The sequence below is a fragment of the Podarcis filfolensis genome (assembly GCF_964270895.1).
Source record: "Podarcis filfolensis genome assembly, chromosome: 5".
NCBI lineage: Eukaryota > Metazoa > Chordata > Lepidosauria > Squamata > Lacertidae > Podarcis > Podarcis filfolensis.
In genome coordinates, this window is record NC_139608.1 from 42,243,094 (window position 1) to 42,269,124 (window position 26,031).

General features: G+C 41.1%; 1 protein-coding gene across 4 annotated transcripts in view; it reads left to right on the forward strand.

Moving 5' to 3' along the window:
• Positions 1 to 26,031, forward strand: part of ARMH3 (armadillo like helical domain containing 3) — a 122,320-nt gene that overhangs the window by 72,111 nt on the left and 24,178 nt on the right. For all 4 annotated transcript variants that reach the window (XM_083615321.1, XM_083615318.1, XM_083615320.1 and 1 more), the window contains one exon: positions 20,359 to 20,437. In XM_083615321.1, coding sequence (XP_083471447.1) covers positions 20,359 to 20,437 — 79 coding nt within the window. The remainder of the gene's footprint in view (positions 1 to 20,358; positions 20,438 to 26,031) is intronic.

Consider the following 26,031-nt stretch of genomic DNA (forward strand, 5'->3'; position numbering starts at 1 on the left):
ACCATGGTTTCAGATAGTGATTTATTGGCAGCAAACAAAAAATAGTTAAGTTGCTGGGCAGGGTTCAAATGATCAATCAAACCATGACTTTGCTGCATGTGGCTCAAGCATTGGAATACCAGTTAAAGTTGTATTAAAATTCAGTTAGTGTGAATTGACCTCCAAGGAAATTAATGTCTTAGCATGGGAGGTAGATATGTTCTTGGCTCCTGGGACTTTTCTCCTCCATTTTTTTAAATGCATGTAAATTCCACTCCTGTGTCTTACATGTTGTGAACTGGGATTCTGTTGTTGTTGTTTCAATTTATATACCACCCTTTATCTAAAGATCACAGGGTTATATACAACATTAAAAACTTAATTTACATAGTATAATAATAAAAGACAATAAAACAATATTAGAAAAATATTATAATAATCCCCCCCATTTAAAAGGCCATAGATCATTTAATGGTGAAAGGCCATTTTTGACTGGTTCCACAATTACATGTCTTTAGGCACTAGGCAAGTCTCTCTGGGGAGAGCATTCTGCAAATGGAGAGCCACAACAGAAAAGGCCTGTTCTCATGTTGTCACCCTCTGAACCTCTCAGGGAAGAGAGACACAGAGAAGGGTCCCAGATGGCAAGTGCAGGGTTTGTATGGGGAGAGGCAGTCCTTAAGATATTGAGGTCCTGAGCACACATGTGGTCTAATGTGGGTTCTAATGTGGTCTAATTGGGTACTGTAATTTTACATGTGGACATAATAGATGGACCTCTTCTTAAGCATGAGTCCATTTCCACTGTTCGATTTTTGAACAAAGGATCTATTAATTCAATACTAGTTTCTGGCTGCACAGCTTTTATCCTCTTTGCTCTGACTTGAGCACCCAGGATATTATTTTGGATGGAAGCTGCTTGTAGCTGAATGTTCCTAGCTTGATCTCCTCATTATTCTTTGGTCAGTGGCATAGCTTGGTGGACTGCAGGAATCTGTCATTTGAATTGATTCAGAGTGACAGCAGGGCAGGGAAGAGGTGGCGGAAGCTGCATGTCTCTTGCAGTCTTCACATCTGGCTCCTCTCTGATGAATTCAGTGAGCTTCGTTCGGATTAATCCATTATAGGAAGATGTATTGCAGTGCTGCACTGTGTATGGCAAGACGGAACTGGCGTTGCTGCTAGGATTGGATTTGCTGTGCAGATGACTAATTGTCCTGTCACCTTTTACTGTGTGGTTAGCCTTAAGTTGATTAGCTGTATAACAAAAGAGAGAGGACAAGGCAACATAACATACTGGAGAATAACATAAAATCCTGCTGAAGAACAAGAGATTTTAATTGGAAGCTTGGTGGTTTTGGTCAGCAAGAACACTTTGAGAGCAAGTGTTCTCGAAAGTGGCAAATGGGGGTTTACAGCAGGAGCTCACTGATATCCCACATCCACCTAGGCTAGCTTAGATTCTGCAAATTTGGGTTACATTTCAAAACTTACCAGTTCTTAAAGTATCTGCTTACCTACAACACTCATTGACCTGCATCTCTTGCAGTCAGCGGAAGTAATGATAGGCGGTATTTTATAATAATAATAATAATAATAATAATAATAATAATAATAATAATAATGATGTGACAAATTGAACAAAAGGGGGAAAAACCTCACAAAGATAGGTAATTTTGGTATATTTTTAGTATTAAATTTGAATGATGTTCATCTTCCCAAATTCTTAGGTATAGCCATTATCAGCCTATTTAAATTCATTTTAATCATTTGGGAGATCAGAACAAAAAATGTCAGGATATGTTATGACATCTGGGCACCAGCAAAATTGCCCATTAGTATACAAAGTATGTGATTTACAAGTACCCATTGGCATTAATTTAGACTTAAACAGTTAATCATATATCTTGAGACACTACCAAAGTTATTAATTAATAGTAATTCATCCACATACAAAGCTAATTTAAATTCTGCTTGCTTGTGAACAAAACCAACATTTGCCCTTACTTGCGATTTAGGAGAGTGGTATAATGTTCTAATTCACTTCATATATTCTTGAGGAAATCAAAGTTTTTCTGAAGTAACAAACATAAATTGCCAGTATATTTTGTCAAACATTTTTTCAGTGTCCAGAGAAATAAGTGAAACTGGATATTTGATACTTCCAAGGGCAGCAGCTTTGTGGGGTTTGAGCTTCATTGGAGTAAACCTTTAATTTCATTTTCCTGTAGTTCTTCCCTTCCACAACTATTCATACAGTTGAGTTAAGCACCCCAATACAGCCACTAAAGCTTTAAAGAAGGGTGGGAAGAGTTATGTAGAAAAATTCTTGCAATTGTGTGGTAGGAATATGAGGAGACAAGACAAATCAGCTATAAAGTGAACTTGAGAAAATGAATGTTTACTTAACCATCCTAAGTGGCCAATCATCTTCTGTATTCCACCCAGTGCCAAATATCTTCCCACTCTCATCTAGAAAATTGTCCTGAGGTCTTATGATGAAGGGTGATATATAAATCGAATGAATGAATGAATGAATAGAAAAAAACCAACATTTATTTCTTACATTTGTATCCTACCTTTCTTCAATTGTGAAATCCAAGGTGGCATACTGATGTATTCTATTTCAATAAGGTGGTGGTCTTGTGTGCCTTCAGACTAAACCGAACAATTATGAACTGGGAAATGGGTTGGTAAAGAATTGATTTGTGACATGCATCCTACTAGAATTCAATAAAGTAGTTTTGGTTGGGATAATTCCTTTGTGGTCTCCTCTGTCTTTCTATGTATGAGACCCTGTGCAAAATAAATTAGTTCATGAAAAGCTAATGCTGAGTTCCTGGCTTTCTTCCTTTTCTGCATTAGACTGCATGAAAGATTGCTGTATTGGTTGGAAGGCTCTAATACCGTACTCTTATTCCTTGGTGTTTATCATTGCTTTAGTATATAGACCACACTCATTCTTTCCTGGCGGTCAGAAATCACTCTTCTGTGTGGACTAGATAACCACCTCAAATGTAAAGTCTGTGATCATCTGACAAATTGCTTGGAATACATTACTGGTGAAAAATGCAATCTCCTTAAAGGGAAACCTATTCATTTAACATAGTACTTCCAGGATTAATTGCTTGCCAGGCTAAATTGCTCCATAAAAGTGCATACTTTTTTATCCAATTTCTTCATGGCATGATTAGTTAGACCATTCCATGCTTTGTGTGCTAATTACACTGGCTTTTTCTTTTCTTTAATTATTATTAATTCTTACACAGCATGTTTTGCTTTTAGTTTTTTGGCTGCTGCTTTAAAATCCTATTGCTGTTTCCTCTTTAAATATCATGTTGTGCTTTAGAAAACAGAGGAAGCAGCTCTACAAAATGTAGGCAGAGGGCAGCCCTTACTTCACTACCAGTTAGCAGTATTAGGAGCCACAGGGTGCTAAATACTTCCATTTTATTTTCCACCCAGATGTCCTCAAATTTGCATACCAAAAAAAAAATAGAATAAACAATGTTATTTCAAACAGAGAGAGAGAGCAAGAGCAAGAGCAGCAGGAAAATAATCAACACCAATGCAAGGAGGGAGAGCAAATAAATATTGAAGGCCTGTTGAAGTGAGACACTCTTCTCTAAATGTCAGAAGGTCAAATAAGGAAGGGGCCAGATGATCCTACCAAGTTTGTGTGCTGTAGCCAAGAGGGCCTTATCCTGTATTCTTTCCAGCTGCACATCTCACACCTGTAGGAAGCTGAGCGAGGCCTTTCTTGAAGACCTCAACAGATGGGCAAGATCAAGTGGGAGCAGGCTGTCTTTTAAGTAGACAACTTGGGAACAGAGAGGCTGAGGAATGTTTATTATGTTTGCTCTCTGTAACTGTTAGCAGAGATTGTATTTGATGGAGTTATTTTATAATAAGACACAAAGGTATTTCACAGTGCAGTTCCTATACAGATTGGGCATCTCTCACATTTTTAAAGAAAGACTTAAAAAAAAAATTGTTCCCCAAAGCTTTTGATACAAGGTGTGAATTAGAGCTTTCTATTTCGGTTGAATCTGATAGTAATGTAGTCAGTATTTCTAGTTGTTTCAACATTTATATCTTGCACTAAATCTCAGTTGCCACTTAAGACTTTGTGAAGGTAAGTAATAGTGTCTACTGGATTACCCCTATGCACTTGCTTATTGACACTCAAAAAAAAGGTTAATGAGACAGGACTTTCCTTTGCAGAAGCCTTGTTTCGTTTTTGGCAGGATTTGTCCTTTGTGCTTGATAATTTTATGCTTTCCAACAATTTATCTGGAATATATGTTAAGCTAACTAGCCTGCCATTTTCTGGATCCGTTTTTAAACACTGACATAACTTTGAGCACCTTACAGTCGCTTTGTACAGAGGCTGACCTTAGGAACATTTTATATATTTTTGTGAGAAGATGAGCAATTCTACATTTGAGTTGTTTAAGAATTCTTGGAAGGATACCATCTGGGCCTAGTGACTTGGTTCTTTTCAGTTGTCAGTAATGTCTAGAACTTGTCACTACTATTTGCCTTGATTCCTCAGGCTCCCTTCCTGAAAATGGCAGTTCAGGCATGGGTATCTGCCCTACATCTCTGAAGTTGTACAGTTGTGGAAAGAATGTACCTTGTAACTTCTTAAAAACAACATTTGAGTTGACTATTGCTTGAATCCACAGATAAGTGAATTTTGCAGAGCTACAAATCCAAGATAAATATAAGAAAAGTCAAGAAATTAAGAAAAAAAGAAAAATGCCTAGTATCTAGAAGAGCACCAGAAAATAAATACTCCATGTATTGTCTATCCTTGAACTGTGTGTGCGCGCACACCCACTCACACCCCCACACCCCTTTGCCAGAACAAGGAATCAAGGGCACATTTATTTGGACCCATCTGCATTTTAGTTAGTTGCACCTGTAGTTCTGCTGAATCTCTGGCTGGTTGTCGACAACAAGATTTGGACTATAAATAGTTTCTCTCTTTTTTTTACCACGACCCCACTTCCAATCCTTTTACTCTGTCTGAGCATCCAAGCCCCAATGCCTTTCTTACATATTCAGACCCCCAAGATGTGCATTGGGAAACCCATAGTGAACTTAAAGGTAAAGGTAGAGGGACCCCTGACTGTTAAGTCCAGTCGCGAACGACTCTGGGGTTGCGGTGCTCATCTCGCTTTACTGACTGGCCAAGGGAGCCGGCGTACAGCTTCCGGGTCATGTGGCCAGCATGACTAAGCTGCTTCTGGCGAACCAGAGCAGCGCATGGAAATACTGTTTACCTTCCCACCAGAGCGGTACCTATTTATCTACTTGCACTTTGACGTGCTTTCGAACTGCTAGGTTGGCAGGAGCAGGGACCGAGCAATGGGAGCTCACCCCATTGCGGGGATTCGAACTGCCGACCTTCTGATTGGCAAGCCCTAGGCTCTGTGGTTTAGAACTTACACGTCTCCTAAGTGGCTCATCTGCATCAATACAAAGGATGGAAATAAACCTCCAGAAGTGTTTACAAAATACCTCAGTGAGTATGTGGAATAGTTCCTCATACAAGGCTAGATTCTCTGGTAAATTATTCCCCAGCATGCACATTGCAGATGCCGAGCAAACAAATAACTGAAAACTCAGTAGGGAGCTGCTTCAGAACACCAGGCTAACACTGTCCCTCAGCTCTCCCACTTTTTAAAAAACCAGTATAATTTTAATGGGTTAGGAACCACCCCCCGGCCGACATCTGTTGAATTGTGGCAGCACTAGCATAGCCACAATAGTGCAGCTCATGGGAATTGTAGTCCAGATCTGGAGGGCACCAGCTTGGCAAAGGCTGCTGTATTTCATGATTCCTAAAATGGGCTATCATCTTTATACAATGTGTTACAACAGAAAGATACTTGGGGGTGAGATGTGATGTCAGTGAAGCTTCAAATAGAAGGTTGTAGATACCTCCTAGTAACAACAAAGTTTAGCAAATGATAATTGACTGGTGTAATGTATACTGTGCAAGTATATGTGGGCTTAGACTTTGTAGACATTTTTGTGTTCATTCAATGATACTGTAGCTGTTTAAGGGGAAAAATATTTTTATTTTCAAAAGCAACTTATGCTATAGCCTCAGTTCCTTCACCTCATTTTAGAGATGCTGTTATTACATTTATGGTAGAATGCAAACCTGACATAGGAACATTAGTTGCATCCCATAATACCCAGTTCCACTTTTACTGGTGTTTATCCTAGTAACCTCAATGGTGGCAGTATTTAGTGTGTGACAATGTTAGGATGAGAATATTAATACTTCACTTTTTTCATCTGAATTCTCATCTCAAGTATTGCATCTGTACTACATTTTTAGAGATGTGCTTTATCTGTAAGGGCATTTTACCATAATTATTATCAGGGTTGAAGCTACTGTGGTCTGTAAGTATTTTTTTGTGAGCACTGCTGAATTTTGAATATGTTACACATTGGCGATATGCTCCAAGCCAAGGGGATCACTGTTTTGAATTTCTTATTCTTCTGGGATGTTGAGAAGGGGTGTGCATCAGCACAATTTGGAAGTGCTTCTCTTGGCAGCAGCTAGAATTAAACTGCTAGGATACCAAGAGAAATTGCTAGTCCAACTCCCTGCTGAATCAAAAAATTCATTGCTTTAGTGAATTTCTATTGTCTTTCTGGAGCTCATTGTTAATGAGAACTCTGCGTGTGCTCTGGAACTATGTGATACTTTGACGTTACTCTGCACTTTAGATTCATTCCAGAGTAGTACGAAAACAAATATTGCTTTAAGCTGACTGACCCCCCTAGGCATGGGATTGAACAGCAGTATTGGCTACAACATGTGCAAAAGCCAAATTAGTTCCTGGAACCTTTGCCATATATAATTCAACCACATGCCATTATTCAGCCATTATGTTTTCCCAGAAGATTCCTCAAGGAAACATCTTTAACTAGTAATCAAGCTCAGTTCACATTTCCTGGGAAAGGGTCACCATCTTCTTCATGAGAAGCACCTTAAGTCTGCTGGCTGCTAGTTGTGATTGGCCAGAGACCCCTTGTGAGCATCCTGCCACTCTCTAGCAGGAAACCGATAGAATCATAGAATTGTAGAGCAGGAAGTTAACCCAAGAGCCATCTAATTCAACCCCCTGCAATGCAAGAATCTATATTGATATGCCTGGTAGTGACTCAGAACTTGACTTGAGTAGCATTTAATTCCTCTTCTTTTCTTAACGTTATCACATTTTGGTTATGGTACACTGCCCATCAATAAGCACCTTTGCTATAACTGGGCATCTTGCAGATTCCCAAGCTATTCAACTGTTTGGATGCCCCTAAAAAGCTGCTTTTCATGCCTGTTCTTCTACATGTTATTTTATTCCAGTCATGTATCTGATGTGAAACACAAGCTACTGTGTTCTTAAGAAAAGCTTTTCCTGTTTCTTAAACTTTAGTATGAGGAACCCATGGGGCGTGTTGTAAGCCTGGCTCTATTGTTTTCTTTCTGGAAGAAGAGTATGAGGTGGTTGAGCCCTTTCAAGGTAGTCTAGCCATTACATGAACCATTGTGTCAAATACAGAGGGCCAAGCATAGCATATGGAGGAATAAATCTCTGCGCACATTCTGTATTTCACTTTACATTGTGTAAGCTTTGTGATAGGCATTATCTCTGTTGACTAACCTGGCTGCCCCTCTGGAATGTAGAATAAACATTCTAAATGTCACTCATTGCTTGGCATATTTTGAAGCTGGCATGTGATCTGCACAAGCCACAGCAAAAGGAACCCCAGATGCGTCATGCTTTTTTTAAAGGGAAGAAGCATGTAATAAAATGACTAATTAGACTACTAATGAGCGTAAAGAGTAATTAAAATATTTTTGCTTTTTGCCAGCACCAGACTCTGAAGTGTTTTAAGTCTCAGAGGGCTGGAATCTAAACCCATTATGATTTATTTTGAAGCATATGAGCCAATTTACAGTTATTACTGTTGCAGGGGGTGGGTGGGAGTAGGACTCAACATTTGCCAGCAGTGCCTATTACGAAGTGACTAGGGAACTGGTGCCTGAAGTTTTGTGGTAATTCTTACACTGTTGAGTCCCATCACATAGTCTAATGCTCATCCCTAGTGACCCATCCCTTTAGTTACCTTCTCCTAGAATGCAGGTTTCGCTAGAACCTTAATTTGCCTTTTACCTTCATCATCATGGTGTAATCGGCCAGAAAGGGACACAAAGAACATAAAAGGTGTTTCTGAATATGTGTTTTCATTCACTCCCCATATTACGCAGGCTGTAGTGTGTGACGAGCAATGAGTAGGAGTAAGGCAGACCACTGAGCCTGTTTATCACGGTATAAGTTTAGCAAAGCAATTTGAGTAAGGAAACCTTATTACAGAAGAGAGAAAAACATTCTTCCAGCTTAATAACAATTTCAGCCGGGAGATTGTTGAGTCTTTGGGTATATTAACCAATAGGATGAGAGATTATAATGTTTTGTGTTAAAGCTGATATGCGTGAAGCTCACTTTTAAATTGTTTCCCCCAGCAGCTGCCTCCACATAGTGAGTCAGCATCTTCTCTTCATACCACTTCTCACCCATCTTTCATATTTCACTCAGTGAAACATGCAGGCAATTATCCATGTAACCACCTGGTGAGATTTCTAGAAAGCAGTGTCTAGGGCAGGGGTAACCGGCCTATAGCCCTTTAGATGTTTTTTGTTCCCTTAGACTTAGACAGCATGGCCAATGCAGTTCCAACAACATTTGGAGGATTGTGGGTTAGCCACCCTTGGTTTTAGATACACAGAGAGGCCCATTCTCACCCATTTGTAGCCTGAGGCAAGCATTCCTGTATAAAAGAGAAACTGCCCTAAGGAGAAGCAGTATTAAATAGTGACAACCATGAAACAATTGCAGATCAATAGTGAGATACATAGCTGCCATGTTCTGCTGGTGGTAGCCTACCCAGCATTCTGCCTTAGAGCCATAATTAGCCCTATGTAGCTACCAATACACACCTTAGACTCTATGTAGAGTGGGCCTCTCTACATTTTTGCCTCAGGACTTTTGTCTCTGGTAGCTGAATGTTGGAAGAGTGTGCATATGTAGCTGTGTCTGAATGTGTCCTTTCATATCAGACATTTTCTCCAGGTGACGTCTGCAATAACAAATAGCAATGTAGGCACCATGCTATTTCCACCCTTGCTTAAACATGGCATCTTTGCTCCACGGCAGGGCTGTTGGGGCTGATCGCTGCGTACAAGGTAGACCAAACAAAATGGAAAGCTTTTGAAAAGAAGGTGTTGCTTCACATACCCTTTGCCAAGCACAGTATAGAGTTGTGTGTATGAACTCCATAATACATCTGCGTTTATGCTTTTGATAGTTCACTGCCTTGCTCAATATTTAGGCTAAAGACAGAGTCAAGGGAAACAATGGTACCTCCCATGGCAATACAGTGGTGCCCCGCAAGACGAATGCCTCGCTAAACGAAAAACCCGCAAGACGAAAGGGTTTTCCGATTTTTTAGCGGCTTTGCAAGACGAATTTCCCTATGGGCTTGCTTCGCAAGACGAAAGCCCATAGGGAAATCTCCGGGGACAGCGGGGAAGTGCAGCGCGCCTTCTCCTCTGTTCCCGGACCTGTCCTGAAGGCTTGCGGTGGGAGGTGCGGGAACAGAGGAGAAGGCACGCAGCGCTTCTCCTCTGTTCCCGGGGCTTGCGGTGGGAGGAGGGTTTTTCCTCCCCACCGCCAACAGGTCCGGGAACAGAGTCCGGAAACAGACTCCTCCGCAGCGCTTCTCCTCTGTTCCCGGACCTGTCTTGAAGACTTGCGGTGGGAGGAAGGTTTTCCTCCCCACCGCCAACATTCAGAACAGCATTCTGAATGTTGGCGGTGGGGAGGAAAGCCCTCCTCCCACCGCAAGCCTTCAGGACAGGTCCGGGTCTGAAGGCGGTCTCCATAGGAACGCATTAATTGATTTTCAATGCATTCCTATGGGAAACCGTGCTTCGCAAGACGAAAAACTCGCAAGAAGAAAAAACTTGCGGAACGAATTAATTTCGTCTTGCGAGGCACCACTGTACTTATCCCCCTTGAAAAGTATGGACTTAGCCCTTTGAGTGTGGAAGCAAAAGTCATGTGTTAAGCCACCTTCAAATAATTTATTTAGTATAATTTAATACCATCGCAACTCATGTTCTGCTTCTTTAGTTTTAACACCTTGTCTCACAACAACTGCATTGTTACTTGAATGATTGCCCTACTCATAGCATTTTAAGAGGCATGATTCATAATTATTTCATATGTTTACCTTGAAAATTTATTTGGCAGGTTAGGGGGCTTCTACAGAAATTACAGCTAGCCACTGGGAAATATGGACAAAGTACATGTAGTAGATGAGCAGTGCAAAGTGGACTTATTTGTGTTGTACCCAAAGGCATAGTTAAGGTGCCTAACAGGAGCACTGGTGTCTGTGGTTGGTTAGAATAAATCCTCATGGTCTGTTTGCTTACTTTTAAGCCTCCTGGGCTGCAAATCTTTATGCAGAAGGATGGATGTCTTGGTGAATGATCCAGAATGCTTGAAATTTTTAACTGACTGGCTAACATGTGAATAATAAAAACAATACAGTCCCTGCCTGCTAGCTTCCAACCCAACTAACACAATACAAAAGGAGAAAGAGATGAGAAAGGAAGAGGAGGCAAGCACACACCAGCTATTATCTAAGTTTAAGGACTAGCTGTTTAGGGAGAGGATGAGCCCAAATGTTGTTGTTCTCATAGCAGGACAGGTGGAAAGGCCATTCCTCTCATCTCCCTCTCTGCTGTGGCCTGATAGAATGGTTGCTGCCATGTGGTGGTTGAGGAATAAGCCTGATGGAGTTGGTCTTCCAACGGAGTTGATAGAGTGGCCCTGCTTCCCAGGGTTCCCTCTGAATTAATCAGCCATTAGCTTCACTAACAACTGCTTTGTAAATGAATGCCTTTTTGATGTTTATGGATGTTTAAAGAATCTATGTCCCAACCAGGCACTGTTATTGTCCAATGTGAACTCATTATGGCTCATTGGGTGCAGAGGCGTTTTATTTCCATAGGAAAGCTCTTGCCGACATGTGACAGATACGCTGTGTGAAAGGTTGCTGTGAATACCTGCTTTTTATATGCATTGTGACTGGTAAATGGTCACACTGAAGTGGTTAATCTTTGGACCTCTGCTATCTACTCTGGCAGAAGTCAAAGAGCAGTGATTTAAGAGGGGTGGGGGATGAGAACTCGGATACATCACTCATCTTAAATCTACAGCCATGCGTTGCAGCAGAAAATTAGCTTATTCTTCAAGCCACAGAGATAGACTGAATTGCTTAATAACCAGAAAGTGATGAGAGATAGAAAATTGAGTGCCGGGGAAGGAATCAAAAGCATTCAGTGTGTTCCCTTTTGGAAGCAAACGGAGCCAGATGAAAACAGAGAGACTGAAAAGCTGCTGAAGGTTCAGCCTACACAAGCAGGCTCTCTTCTGTACTTTCCCCCCTGCTTCTTTAAAATGGGATGTGAGGCTCCCTCAACACAGAATCCATCTACCACACAAAGAATACATCCCTACTTGACAGGAATGAACAGGTGTAACAGATCTGACAACACTGCTGACTCAAATATTTTTCTGTACCCTTAAAAAGAATCTGCTTATACTGTCTGATGAAACTATCCCTTTGTTTTGCTTTCCCCCCTGCCGTTTATTTTTGTGGCTAGTGGATCCCTCCTTTTAAAGCATAAACTCACTGGTTTATTTTTATGCTCATTACTGAGGAGGAAAACAACCCTGACACTTTGCACAGAGGAACAGCAGCCTTATCATTAAAGCTGGGTCAGGAGGAAAGTCCTAGCTGCAGCAACAGCTTCCTTCTTTGGCTGCTTCTTGAATGGTTTACTTGACTTGAATTTACAATGGCAGAAGCCATGGGAGCTGGTTCAGAATGTCAGCAACCTCTCTGCTCAGGGTTGCCCATTACAGCACTATTAAGCCATTGTTTAGATTGGGTTTTGTGTGTCAGCTGGCATATGGTGGGATGTTCTGTTACCATATGCCCTGGTTGACACACCTGAGTGCACTTTTCAGACACGGACCCTTAACGTTTGGAGAGGAATTTTGAATGTTGTGTTAATGCTGGTGTTCAAGTGCTACTGAAATCTGATGTTCTTTTTAAAGAGAATTGAAGAGGCCTGAGACGATAGTATTCCAGAGGAGAGCAGTGAATTTTATCAAGAAGAAATTAATGAAACAATTTATTTAAAGCACTTAATCCTAACCAGAATTTATGGTGCTAATAAATGCTCAGAACTGTTCATTATTCTGGCAACTATAGGTAAAAGCAGGAGCTAAGCAGAAAAGCAAGCATGTGCTGTAAAATATCCCAATTCTCTAGTAAGAGTATGGAAAGGGGGTGGGGGAGAGGAAATTGGGCACAATTAGAGGGTTTAAAAGTGATTATTGATGTAAATGCTAGGGGTTTCTGGGATGAGACGGGTAGAGAAGAGAGCAGGTTTCCAGGGGGTGCAAATAAGTGAGGATAGCAGAGCAGAGGAAGAGGTGCTTTTCTTGGGGCAGGGGCACAGTGTGTCATGAGGGAAGGTATGTGAATAATGCAGTGGTTTGGCAAAGAGTTAAGAGCTGAAGAGCTTATGCCTTAGGTGTGCAGAAAAACTAGGTTAGAAACAGAACAAAATTCGAGGGGGTGTGGAAATAGTGCTTCAGGTTAAGAACTTTGCTTCAGGATGAGAACAGAAATTGCGTAGCGGCGGCACGGCGGCAGCGGGAGGCCCCATTAGCTAAAGTGGTGCTTCAGGTTAAGAACAGTTTCAGGTTAAGTGCGGACCTCCAGAACGAATTAAGTACTTAACCTGAGGTACCACTGTAGTGGTACCTTTCATTATCTGCATAGCTGACTGGTGGTGAAGTGGAGGCAATAGGGCTCCGGTAATGAAAAGGGAGATGGAGGAGGATGAGAATGCAAGATTTCTCATGCCAGCAGACATCTTTGGGAGAAAGAACCCCAAAAATCTGGAGCAACTAACTCTGGCTTTTTTGCCCAGGTTTAATAAAACAACAACATCAACAAAGAATAGATTCCTGTTACTTGATGACTCATTTAAAGCATGATTGCGATGTTAAAAGTTTTAAAAGGTGCACACAGTTTGAGCACTCTCACTTTGCTCCTGCCACAGTGGATCAGGGAAACAGCAGTTGACTTAGCGTTACATCTGAATCAGTTCTCATGGTTTGCTTCCCTCCATATAAACCATGATCTGAAACCAACATTTCTTTTGTGGGAGAAACAAGCCACAAGCATGGAACTTTTGCCCAGTGTGATTAAATAAACCATACCTCTTGGCTCAGCATTATGTCTGAATGCATCTTCTATGCACTGAAGGAGATATAAACCTGGCTTTCCCCTTAACCTTGCCTTTCTAATCAGAAGCTTCCTGCCAAACAGGTGTGTTCTTTTCCAGATGAAAAGTCTGCCTTTGTCTCTCAGCAGGCTGACTTTCAGTTTGTGTTAAAGCAAATTCATCAATGTTGCAGAATTCCAGTGAATTTGTGTTGGCACTTCAGCGATGAAATATGTGCTAGTCAAAGGTGCCTTTGTTTCCTGCCCAGTTCTGTGCAAGAAAATTACTTTGACGTTCATTTGCCATGGAAAATAGTGTCTGTCTCAAACAGCTCTGAGTTTAAGGCAAATCAATATCCTGTTTGTGGCTAATCTATAAATTAGGAGACCTGTCCAGAGTATTCTGGATCCATAGCAGAGACCTGAATTACGACAGTTTTGCTCTTGAGTAGTTAATTCTTAGATAATTTGCCTCACAGTTGCATTATTAATCTGAAAAAGAAATTTAGAATAGCATGGAATAGATGCATCTTTAAAGCACAGTGCTGTTTAAAACAGGGCTTTTGTGTTTGTACTAATGTGCAGTTCAGTGACTTTATGAGAAGTTAGAAGTTGGGGTGCTGTGAATAAAGCACATTGCTAAGGGAAGAGCCAATTGAACCCAGCTTCAGATGTGAACCAGGGGATTAGTACAGATTTTAAAATATTTTTTGCTGGCTTTGCTTTATTCTGTTTTGCTCACCTCCTTCTGGAATTGAAACAGTGAGGAGGATGCATTTGAAGAGAGTTAAGTCACAGTTGCCTTGATTATATATATATATCGGATTTGTATAAGCATGGTAACAATAAACTTATCCAGTTGAGTTAATTGCTCAGAGGCAAGTTATGAGGCAAGCAATGTACTCCAGGGCAAATTTCTTACTTGGACAAATACCCATAATTAAACTTTCAGAGCAAAGGAGCACAGAACGCTGTTTATACAGCGGCAGTTCATTTCTCCCTTTAGCTCAGTATTGCCTACACTGACTGGCAGCAGCTCTCCAGAATTTCGTGTGTCTCTCCCAGCCCACCTGGAGATGTCAGGTTGAACTTGGATCGTTTTGTATGTATCACATGTACTCTTTCACCGAGCTATGATTCTCCCCACAATTTGATATGATGAGTCAGGGTAGTACGCATCATGTTCAAGAGGAAATTAGTGCTCTCATAAAATCTATTTGTTGTTTGCATGAAGCAACAGTAGTAGTAATGTTAGGCCTGCTGACTCTACCTGTATTACCACCAGTATCCGGAGGAAGTCGTAAGCAAGTACACCGAAGGAGTACTTGAGTTCTATGGACATAACCAGGGTTGGGTGTCTTCTGGCTGAAACAGTTTAAGTATATGAACGCTCACTAGGAAAAGAGTAATGGCCAAGCTACACATTATGTAATATCCACACCCACATTATGTATTCTCTCTACACCCACGCCAGTGTTTTTTTCCAAATAAACTTGCTGGCTTAGGTGGCTATTTGCCTCTTAGAGCTTAAAATATGTATATATAATTAAAATCTTATAGCAGAACAAAGCTGTATCAGAAATAAAACTAGTGTGCAAAACAAAAACAATTTAAAATTAAGAGTCAATAGTTTTCTTTAAAAAGCTTGTGTAAACAGGTAAGTTTTTAAGAAGCATTTAAAGGCTCATGAATTGCACATCATTCCACAGGGAGATGGCGAATGTTATCACTACAAGGCCTGTAGTAATCTGGTAGTGGTGGAACCACCAGCACGGTCTCATTGGAAAATCTTAAAATTTGCCCTGGTCTGTACTGGAGGTAATGGTCTTCTAGCTATTACTTAAAAATATGTTTTTCAATTGACAATATATATGAGTAGTTCATCAAGCATCACTCTCCTGGCTCCCACTCTCAGACAAAGTACTCGGACTCTCGACTTGAGAATTCTTAAAGGCTTTATTCCAAAAGTCATCACATAGTTTAAACATAGATTAAGATACAGGCTACAGAATCAGTAATTCAGAAATAAAAGTGTAAGATACATGGCTGGCAGAAGCTAACACATTGTCACAACAGCTGACATGTCCACTTTGCTCCTGCTTTGCAGAGCGGGATGGTCACATGATTCATGTCCCAAACAATGGGACTGGACAAGCAAGCGGGCACTCCTGTGTGTAGGCTGGATCTGCTTGCCAGCACATTTAACAGCACATCTTTGGAGATGGGGCCAGCTCACTATCTGATTCAGGCTCATTTACCTCCCTGTTTGCCAGGGCAATCTCAATCTCTAGAGGCAGGTTGACAGCTGGGATGTCCAGCAGCATCTGGGCAGACTATCTGGACCCCTCCTTCTATTTCCCTCTCTCTCTGATAGATCCTGCCAGGACCATCCCTCCTTGTTTGATGCCATGGGGCTTTTGACAGTCACTTTTGACTGCTTTTATCAATTTGTTTTTATTGATTTATTCTCTGCTCTGACTCTATAGCTGCCCATAAGGTAATTTTACTTGGATATTTTATTCTCCGTTTTCCCCTTTTCATCTTTCTGTCATATTCATCTCATTTCACATGTTTGGTACTTCTTGCCATTTATGCATGGCTGACATTAATAAGGTGGTACTATAAGGGAAGACTGAAATCTTTGCAAAATTGCTGCTGAGCTCTCTACACTTAAAATACTGGATGAAATCCAGTATAGCGCTAAGTGAACAAGGATTGCTGCTTGTGCTGCTTGTTCTCCTTGAGGGGAGAAGGTCTCATTGTGTAGGTGGAAATCCTTACACTGACAGGGTGGGTTAGTTGAATACCACCCAATATTTTGAGAACACTTGAAGGGTCAGCCCAAACTTTCTCACAAGGAAGAGGAGCCCCTGAAAATGATGACTTCACCCTAGTCTTTCACTCTGGAGTTTATGGACAGGCACCAAAGTCTGATGGAACTTCCTCTGGATGTCTACAATTGTATTGCATTGAGCGGTCACTCAGCTGCTCTCCACACACCCAGTTCCAGGCTTCAGAAGGCTTAGTGAGTTTCCCAGGGGATCTAAACGATGGCAGATGGGAATCCCTCCATTCATAGTTCGTTCTGTGGCCTCTTCACAGTTCTCCTTTTCTAGCTACTTAGAAGAGTGCTTTATAGCAAGCTCTCTTGCTCCGAAGTTCTGCAGAATAGGACTATGTAGGAAGGCTGGATCTGACTAAATTAAAGTGCAGTCATGTGTTATCTGTTTATGAAGGAACCCCTCCCTGCACCTCATGAATACCATATGCTCCTTCTTACCATAGGAGGGCAGGGATAAAAGGTCATGCTGCATGTAGCTTGGAGTGAATCAATAACTTTTAGAAGTGCTAAGCCACACCAAAACTAATTATTTTTGTGGTCCAGAAAATACATTAGTGCTGCATTATGATGCTGGCATAGGCAAGTGGAATCCATCAAAGTCACTGGTCTCAGTTGGTGGGGGAGAGCAGCTTGCTTTGAGAAGAAGCTGCTCCTCCTGTTGCAGGCAGTGTTAAGGGGAGTGCTGAAGGGAAAGTGGAGGAGCGATCCCTGTTTCCTTCCCATAATACTTCTTGATAGAAATGTTCTAGCTACATACTACTCTGCCCCCCCTTCCAAGAGAGAAAAATTGGACTTAGTTTTGTTGGTTTACTTTACCCAAGTCCTAGAATGTCTGAGTGTGTTATGAATACAATATTTATAGAGGATATCACCTAGGTTGGGGACTCCTGGGGACTTCCAGCTACTCTTGTTCTCTTTGGATTGATAATATTGTTATCTAATATTAATGGTTTCCCCCCCTTGAATTCAATGTTTAAGTTTAGATATATCTACAGTGGTACCTCTGGATGCCAACAGGATCCGTTCCGGAGCCCCGTTCACATCCTGAAGTGAATGCAAGCCGCGTCTGCGCATGCACGGGTCGCGATTCGCCACTTCCGCGCATGCACTTGACGTCATTTTGAGCGCATGTGCGAGCAGCGAAACCCGGAAGTAACGTGTTCCGTTACTTCCAGGTCGCCACAGAGCGCAACCCAAAAATGCTCAACCCGAAGCATATTTAACCCAAGGTATGGCTGTATATTGAGAAGGATGTGTGTGTTTTGCTCCTCTGTTACTTTTTTGTAGCAGTAGGTAAAGCGTCTCCTCAAAGTATACTTCCCTCCCATCACCACCAAAAATGAAACTTTATTCCTACCCTGGCACTAATCTCCTTGATAAAGCATAGTGGGCTGAGAGCCAGTTCCTTCTCATTGGATGAATACAGCTGTCTTTTTACAAAGGGTTTTGCTTGTCCCCCTTTGCTCATTATGGGACACTGTATTCTGTACAATGATTATATAAAAGCAAAATTATCAAAATAAAGACTTTTAGCATGCTTATGCGAATGCTCTCTAGTAGTTGGAATAAGGAATGGATTCTAAGGGTTCTGTGTGCAAGAGGTTTGGAGAGAGAACTTAGTTCCAAGAACTAAGAAAAGTTTTAGGTTAGGGAAACAAGTGCAGCCTTTGTAGGCAATCGTTTGGATCGTTTCTTCATCTCCTTAGTGTTCATGTAATGTATTGACCTCTGCTATGTCTATGAAAGCAATTTACATTTAGAAGAGCTGTTATCACACTTACCATAAAGAAATCAGTATTTGTATTCATAGAACCAGGAGACTTTTAACAACCTGAAACAAAAAGGAAGTTCATGCTTTATCTCCATTTGCCTTTGTTTTATTTTATTTTGTGTTGGTCACAAATTGCATTTGTACGTTGTGTGAGACTTAATTTTATTTGCACTTTTATATACCACCTTGCAATCTGCTGATGGAGGGTGGTTTAGAAATATTCTCAATATATAAAAATACATTTTGATTGTCTTAACTCCTAAGACTCTAATAGCCTTGTACGGGAATTCAACATTGTACTGAGGAGTAAGTGGAAGTTATTTGAAATATCATATTGTTCTTGTCAGCATCTCCATTCAGCTGTGACTTGTTTATTATGCGCTTTGCAGATAAGGTTGCTTACATGCTGTCCACTTTTGATGCTATAGTTGGGTCAGAAGTGTCATTAGTATCATATTTTGCCGTTGACTATCTGTTTCAGTTAATATCACATTAGGCCACAGAGAGCATACTTAAGAAGCTACATGCAACTGTATACACAATGCACCATAGACTGCCCTGGCTAATAAAATTTGCTTGGGAAGAACTCGACTTAAAACTGTCTCCTCTAATATACAGTATTGTCTTAGTGCTGGAGATTTTCTGGTAATATGACTGACCAATCCTCCCAAAATAGTGGTGCTATGGGATAGTCATAGGTGGCTCATCTGGTATGGTGCAGCTGCTACATTAGTTTCTCAGCAGATGGATTACTTTTGCTTACCAAGAAGTCAATACGATGCGAATTTGGCAGTCCTGCTGGCATGCTTGCACTGCGCTGACTTCCCTGCCACATCTCCCATCTCCTAGTAAGTAACAACATCACAACTGCTGGGAAACTAGCATTGCAGCTCTGTTACCCTGGCAGCTGAGACCACATAATACCAGTCCTGAAAGACCTACCGTATTTTTCGCTCTATAAGATGCACCAGACCACAAGACGCACCTAGTTTTTGGAGGAGGAAAACAAGAAAAAAAATATTCTGAATCTCAGAAGCCAGAACAGCAAGAGGGATCGCTGTGCAGCGATCCCTCTTACTCTTCTGGCTTCTGGGATAGCTGCGCAGCCTGCATTCACTCCATAAGACGCACACACATTTCCCCTTACTTTTTAGGAGGGAAAAAGTGAGTCTTATAGAGCAAAAAATAAGGTACATTGGCTCCCGGTATGTTTCTGAGCACAATTCAAAGTGTGGGTGCTGACCTTTAAAGCCCTAAACGGCCTCGGTCTAGTATACCTGAAGTAGCGTCTCCTCCCCCATCATTCAGCCCGGACACTGAGGTCCAGCTCTGAGGGCCTTCTGGCAGTTCCCTCACTGCAAGAAGTGAGGTTGCAGGGAACCAGGCAGAGGACCTTCTCAGTGGTGGCACCCACCCTGTGGAATGCCCTCCCACCAGATGTCAAGGAAATAAACAACTATCTGACTTTTAGAAGACATCTGAAGGCAGTCCTGTTTAGGGAAGTTTTAAATGTTTGAAGTTTTATTCTGTTTAATATTCTGTTGGAAGCCGCCCAGAGTGGCTGGGGTAACCCAGCCAGATGGGCGGGGTAATAATAATAATAATAATAATAATAATAATAATAATAATAATAATATCAATATGTTTCTGAGGACAGCATAATTGAAGTCTGAGAACCATTGTGGCAATTTCTGGATTTGAGTACTGCCTGAGACTACTTAGCACTGAAAGGCTGAAAGATTCCAACAGGCAAGAAGTATCATACATGCAGACAGGCCTGATGCCAGCATTGTTTTGCAACTTTGAAAATGAGCAACCCATGCCTACATTCAGCTCTTGTGTAGCAAAACATAAGCTGCTTCATGTTTAGGGTGACTGTGAACACTGGAGCCATCAGAGGAAGGAAAATTGCTGATTGATCCCTAGAACCTCATCTCCTCAGCTGCATTTTTTGTTAGATCATAATTACTGAGAGCCTTTTTTTCCCCCCTCTGAAAATATATATATAATCTGTTTGAAGCAGAAATATCCAGATGACTGAACAGACCAAGACTATATGTATGGATATATTATTCTAGAATCTGTTTCAGGCAAACTCAAGAGGAGGGCTTCAAGGACCAGTTTAGTATGGTGTCAAATAAGAAATCCTAGGTAACTTAGTAACCACCAAATGGTCCTAATTTTTATTGGTTTTCCATGTAGAACTGATATGTGTAAATATATCCCTTTGAGCTGTTGATTTTAAACTTTGTCAGCTAAAATGACACCACAGCTATGCAATACAATAGAAGAAAAGGCTTCTTTGCAACACGTAATGGAGAATATTTTCATTCTCCGACCTTCATACATGAATGTAAAATTTCTCTCTCTGTTTCAGAGCCATTATCAACCATTTCAATCCAAAGATAGAGTCTTACGCAGCTGTGAATCACATCTCACAGCTTTCAGAAGAACAGGTAAGTTACATGCATCTTTTTAATTCTGTTATTTCTTATGGAGCACTGTTCAGAAGAGTTTACCCTACTCTGTCCCGGCTGACTGCATTGGAAGCCTTACAGTATCCGGAGCTAGGGTTTAGCAAGCTCTCAAAATAGCAGCCCATGAGCAATAAATGGGGCATGTGCTGCCACATGGTTAAAGTCTAGGAAGGCAGAGCTGTGGCCCAGGAAGACAGACTTTTCCCAAGACTATCCTGAATTGAAAAAGAATGCACAGCAGGGTCAAGGTGGTTTCTCATTTGCAAATGTGTACTTGATAAGTAATGACTCTGGAAATGCACAGTGAGATCTTGGCAAACATTTGGAATGCAACTTAATTTGGGGGAGTGCTAGGATTATGTGAACATACGCAATAGTTGATGCTGACTTTTCAGTGTAATGGAATTCACTAAGCCATGAATAGCTATTTTAAGTACATTTCTAAATGAGGAGATTTTTCATAGAGAGAGCAATTAGGGTTATATTTTATTTTATCATAATTCAACCTGATTCCTGTACTTCCTTGCCTGTCAGAGCTGTGTAAATGGGCCTTCCTGAAGTTAAATAGCTTCAGGGAGGAAAAGGTCAACCTTCTTGTCCATTTCATTAAAACACACACAGAGAGAACTGGGGCTTAGGAATTTTGAAGCTTGGCAGTAGCTAGTCATACACTCGGTCCACCCTTCTTTCCCTTCAGTTACAATTTATTATGTTGATGTATTGCAAGATAACCTGAAGGTAGGGGTTAATGATGCAGCATCCTTGTTCTTGTTGGCTTTCCTTTGTACAGTTCCTCTGCAGAAAGAGTACTGCCAAGCTCCAGACAATCTATTCAACTTAATTTTCTTGCCAGGAGTTGCTGTACCCGTTACTATGTTCTATGATGTTGTATTTTACAGATTCTCATTCATCTGTTCACTGTTGATTATATCAGCCTATGCTTTTTTTTTACTTCTTTTTTTAAACCCTTTCAGCACGTGCAGTAATTGAAAATGGGGCCCTGGATGTGGGAGGCTTCGCCACCATGCTTGGCTTAGTCTGCTAGTTTTAAGAAAGGGAAGCAGCTTCTCCCTGTCAGTGCAGTGGAGCATTCATCCCCCAGCAGTTCAGGGAGGTCATGCTGAATTCTTTCTTCACCACACGCCTGTGCTTTAAATAAAACCACCAGCAGCAGCAGGCGGCAGGTAATGAAATCAGCTCTGATGCACAGAGCAGTTTGAGGAGAGATTATTAGGAAGCAGGGAAGTGGTTTGATTTCTTCTTTCAAATGGAAGCATTACCCCAAAGTGGCAGAAAGATCAAAATAGAGAGGAGTTAATTAAAAAGAGGTGGGACCTCCGGATGGCATCCAAAGGAGGAAGGTCTAAGCTATGCTAAATGGTAGCCACTTCAATTTTGTGCATGGAGGTAAAGCTTTGGAGAAGGGGTGGAATGTTCAGTGAACACTCAAATTTTGTTTACCTTCCTATCTCCTCGCTGCTATTCACTGCCTGGTTTTTTAAACTGGACCATCTTCCTGGGACTAATGAACCTAGCCAATCACAGATCAGGTAGTGAGAGTAATGATTTCACTGAGGGCAAATGAAGCCAATATATTTGTTTATATTTTTAGTTATTAAATTTGTATACTGCCCCCATCATCTGTAGTCCTCAGGTCAGTTTACAACATAAAAATACAAGGCCAAAAAACCCCTCAAGAACAGAAACAAATCAATAACCACCCACACCTCCTTCCAGCAGGTTGCTTTGCCCTCACCATGAACCATGATATCAGAGATTAGGGATAGGAGGGATCTTGCACCTGTTGTCAAGGCAACCAGGCTTGGCTATCTTGGTCATTGCTACATTGGACTGGGGTGGATTCATTGGTTAATAGCCTTTTCTGTCACTGTCCCCACACAATAGGTGAACATTTGAGCCCCTTTTCTTCGACCCTTCCAAAAAAAATAAAAAAAATGAAGGAAGGGTCTGCATTTTGTAGATGCTTGAAAGGTTTTGAGAAACAACTCTCTTTGATTCAGCATTTCTCTATATGTCCATCCTAAGAGGGCCTTAGATCTGCTTCTGTAGTGAGAATCATGGAATCATTCTGGATATGGGATTCTGCTCTATTTTTTATTTTTTTAAGCTAAATATTTCTGAATGCTTCTGCTTTTAACCAATCTGATAATGAGCTAAAATATATATTCCAGTGTTTTGAACAAATAGCTTGACTAGATAGCACACACAGACTGTTAATAATTTGGAACATCATATTAAATACATTGGCTAAAGCAGGGGGAGGGTGAGAGAGCGCAATATTTTTTGGCAGTAGTGTGTTGTAAGCATTGAATATGCTTTTTTGAAAGGATATCTCCTGTTAAAATCTGATAAGAAATCCAATTTTGTAACTTATAAATAATTAAGTAAATTGCATGATTATTCATGGGTTATATCAGTGCTTTTTTGTAATCCTAAGCATTACTACTATCAAGCATACAACTACCAGCATTGTAGTAGATAGGAGAGAAGTTACATCTGGTGAAAGGTCTGGCTATCTGGTTTTCAAAACTAGGGAATGTCATTGTGATCAAGTCTACCCCCACCCCCACCCCCTGGCTATGCAGGCAACTCCACAAAGCATTTGTTGCATCCAGGCATTGTGATTTAGTTAACATGCTTCTCAGTTTGTGTCCACATGCAGGCTTTCCCAATTTTATAATACGTAGAGTACTTTTTATTGTTCACTATGCATTTGCCTCTCAATACTTGCTCATTTTTTGTCCCTCCATTTCATTTTCTACTCTACTGGATGTGGATGTGGGGAGGATAATTAAGTTTAACCCTCAGAGTGTGTGGGTTACTCTGCTGGTCACTCCCCCAAATAGATGGACCAGAACAAGCCATATTGTGGAAACCTTCAAGGTGACTGCTGTAATTTTTGCTGCACAGTCAGGGCAGATGTATTCAGCCAGTTCTGTCTTTGTGCCCCGTTTCTTTCAAGCAGCTGTAACAAAACTACTATATCATGCTGTCATTCCACATTGTCATTCCACATTGTCATGCATTTCCTATGTAGTTCTCCTGATTCAAACCTTTAGTAATTTTGCTGGGATTGTCTGTCTGATGACATTTAGCTCTTCCCTTAGTGATTACAGTTATGATGTAATAAGAGCTCTGTTGCTCAGTAATACTAATTTGCGTAAAGCTATTAGCTAAATTTTCTTCTGCTCCCTCTGCTTTTCATCAGTTTATTTCAAACAAGTTTTTAAAAGCAAATAAACTTAGGAGTTGCTATTTGCAAGCTCACATATCCCCACCATGATCCTAAGTGCTCTGCTCTGTTCTCTTTACATCTGGGTATGTACTGAGTCCCCAACTACAAGTAAATTAATATAGTAGTTGCTTTAAGTGGCTGTTCTTGGTATTTTGAGCAGGAAAGAATATGTTCAAGCTTTTTCAAGCCACTGTTAATTTGTTTCATGGTCAGGTCATATATCCATGTCTTTGTGCATGTATATTTAGTACTCCAAAACCAATGCAAGAAAGATCTGAAATGGTCCTCATTGTTCTCAGGCTCTTTCATACACACTCACCAAAATACCACCAGAATTTCATAAATGTCCAGCTTTCATTTAAATATGAAGTGTACTCCGGAATTTTAACCTTTTTTCCCTGGGGCTTGAATTCCATGCTCATGAATGATATCAGCTTGCTGAAGTGGTGGTTTTCTTACTTCTAGTACACATTGTGCTAGTTTATTGTTCGAGTAGCACACATGAGTTATGTAATACCTTGTGACAGCTTTAGAGCATGCATATGACAACATTAATTGTGTCCCAAAAATATCCCTTCTTAACTACAAAGAGAGAGAGAGAGAGAGAGAGAGAGAGAGAGAGAGAGAGAGAGAGAAGCCTCAGAGCAATTGCTTTAGTGCCTTTTAGTGGCTTCCATTAAATTTAATGTATTGGATGCAATAAAACAAATGTCACTGGAGCAGGATGGAATGGGCAGAAAAGCCATATTGGAGACAGGATTGGCTTGCCATATACCGGGGGCAGTTTATTGTCAAGGAGAGTTGATCCCTCCTTCCCCTGGTTTTTCAGCCATTTCATAAATGCATTTTTTAATTTAGTTATATTTTAATTACATGGAAGAATCAAGGCTTTTCAGGGCAGCAAGTATACTTTGGCAACGGTGTTTTCTGAGTTTATCAGCCTCACTTGTATCTATGTACAGGACTTAGCTTGACAGTTTAGGAAAGATCTTCAAGTGCAACTTCTTCATAGTTCAAAAGCAAAAAATATTTCTTTTTGACAACTAAAGGGGAACACACATTACAGGTTTCTGTCTGAGATAGCCAAGATGCCAAGGTAAATTATTATTTTTTAATTACTTGAATTAAAATTAATTGAATTCAGTTACTGCGAACAATTAAATTTCCAAAATATCTGTCAGGTTTCCCTGAGTACATATGTGATGGGTGGAATTCAATGTCACGCTCCTCCAAATGTTCCATCTGTGCAAGCATTGCAGCTTGCCAGATGAAGCAATCCCCCCTCTCCTACCGCTGTGAGCTATTCTTGGATTTCTCCCGCCACTGCCCCTGAGCCACATTCAAGGTACATGGTGACGGAGGAGAGGGTGCAAAAGCAAAAGTCCTTGCACAGGACTTTCACTGATGGGACACATTAGGTTAACTTTGCCCATTATGATCAGCTCAATGAGAAGATTACAATTTTTGCAAGATCAGGATGGAAGACATTCCTCTGATGGGGTGACACTTGCCACCAGATGTGACATGCAGGGTCCATCCAACCAGGTCTTCTGCCTCATCTCCAAAGGGAGGAGCCATTCTGCCCACCAAGCCTACCCAGTTTGTGGGTGGTCTAGGTGGTGGGTTGAATGGCACTATATAGCAGTTTATCTTCTGACTATATGGTGTGTGTGTTTTCCAATTTTTTCTAAACTCTTTTTTTATCCAGTTTGGTTGAGTATGTTCCTTCCACTCCATGTTCTCATTCTGTCTCCTGCCGTGAAACATTAATTTTCTTCTTCATTAGTTTCTTTCCAGCCCCTTTCTTCTTCTCGTTCAACCCCATTAAGTGTTTGTTCTCCTTCCTCCACCACCCACCATCCCGGTGTGGTTCCCTGGGGTGTATGTGGGGTTTATTTTAGGAGTGATGCTGAGGAGTCCTGTGATCCTCAGAAAGGGTCTTGGAGGGTAGTTAGCAGTGGTTTCTCCTTTTGAGATTTGTCTAGTGACACAGAGCACAACAGTTCCCAGTCACCTCTTCCAAAGGTGGAAATGTTTAAAGTGGTCTTTCAGCCACACCCCTCTCCTTGTTTCCTCACCACTCCATAGTGAGCTATTCAGCCCTGCTCTCTGGTTCCAGGTATTCCAGCACCTTTAGTTCATCTGGACTGTCTGTGCTCCTTAGCCTTCTTGGCAATTGGTGTGTGGGCATTGTTTGAGAACAGAGCAGCTTCAGGTGCATCTCACCAATAGACTGGCTTGGCAGGAGCATCATTTTGGATTTCATGCATGTCTGCAGGTACTGGTTTCCCACCAGGAAATTAGCTCAGCGGGGAGG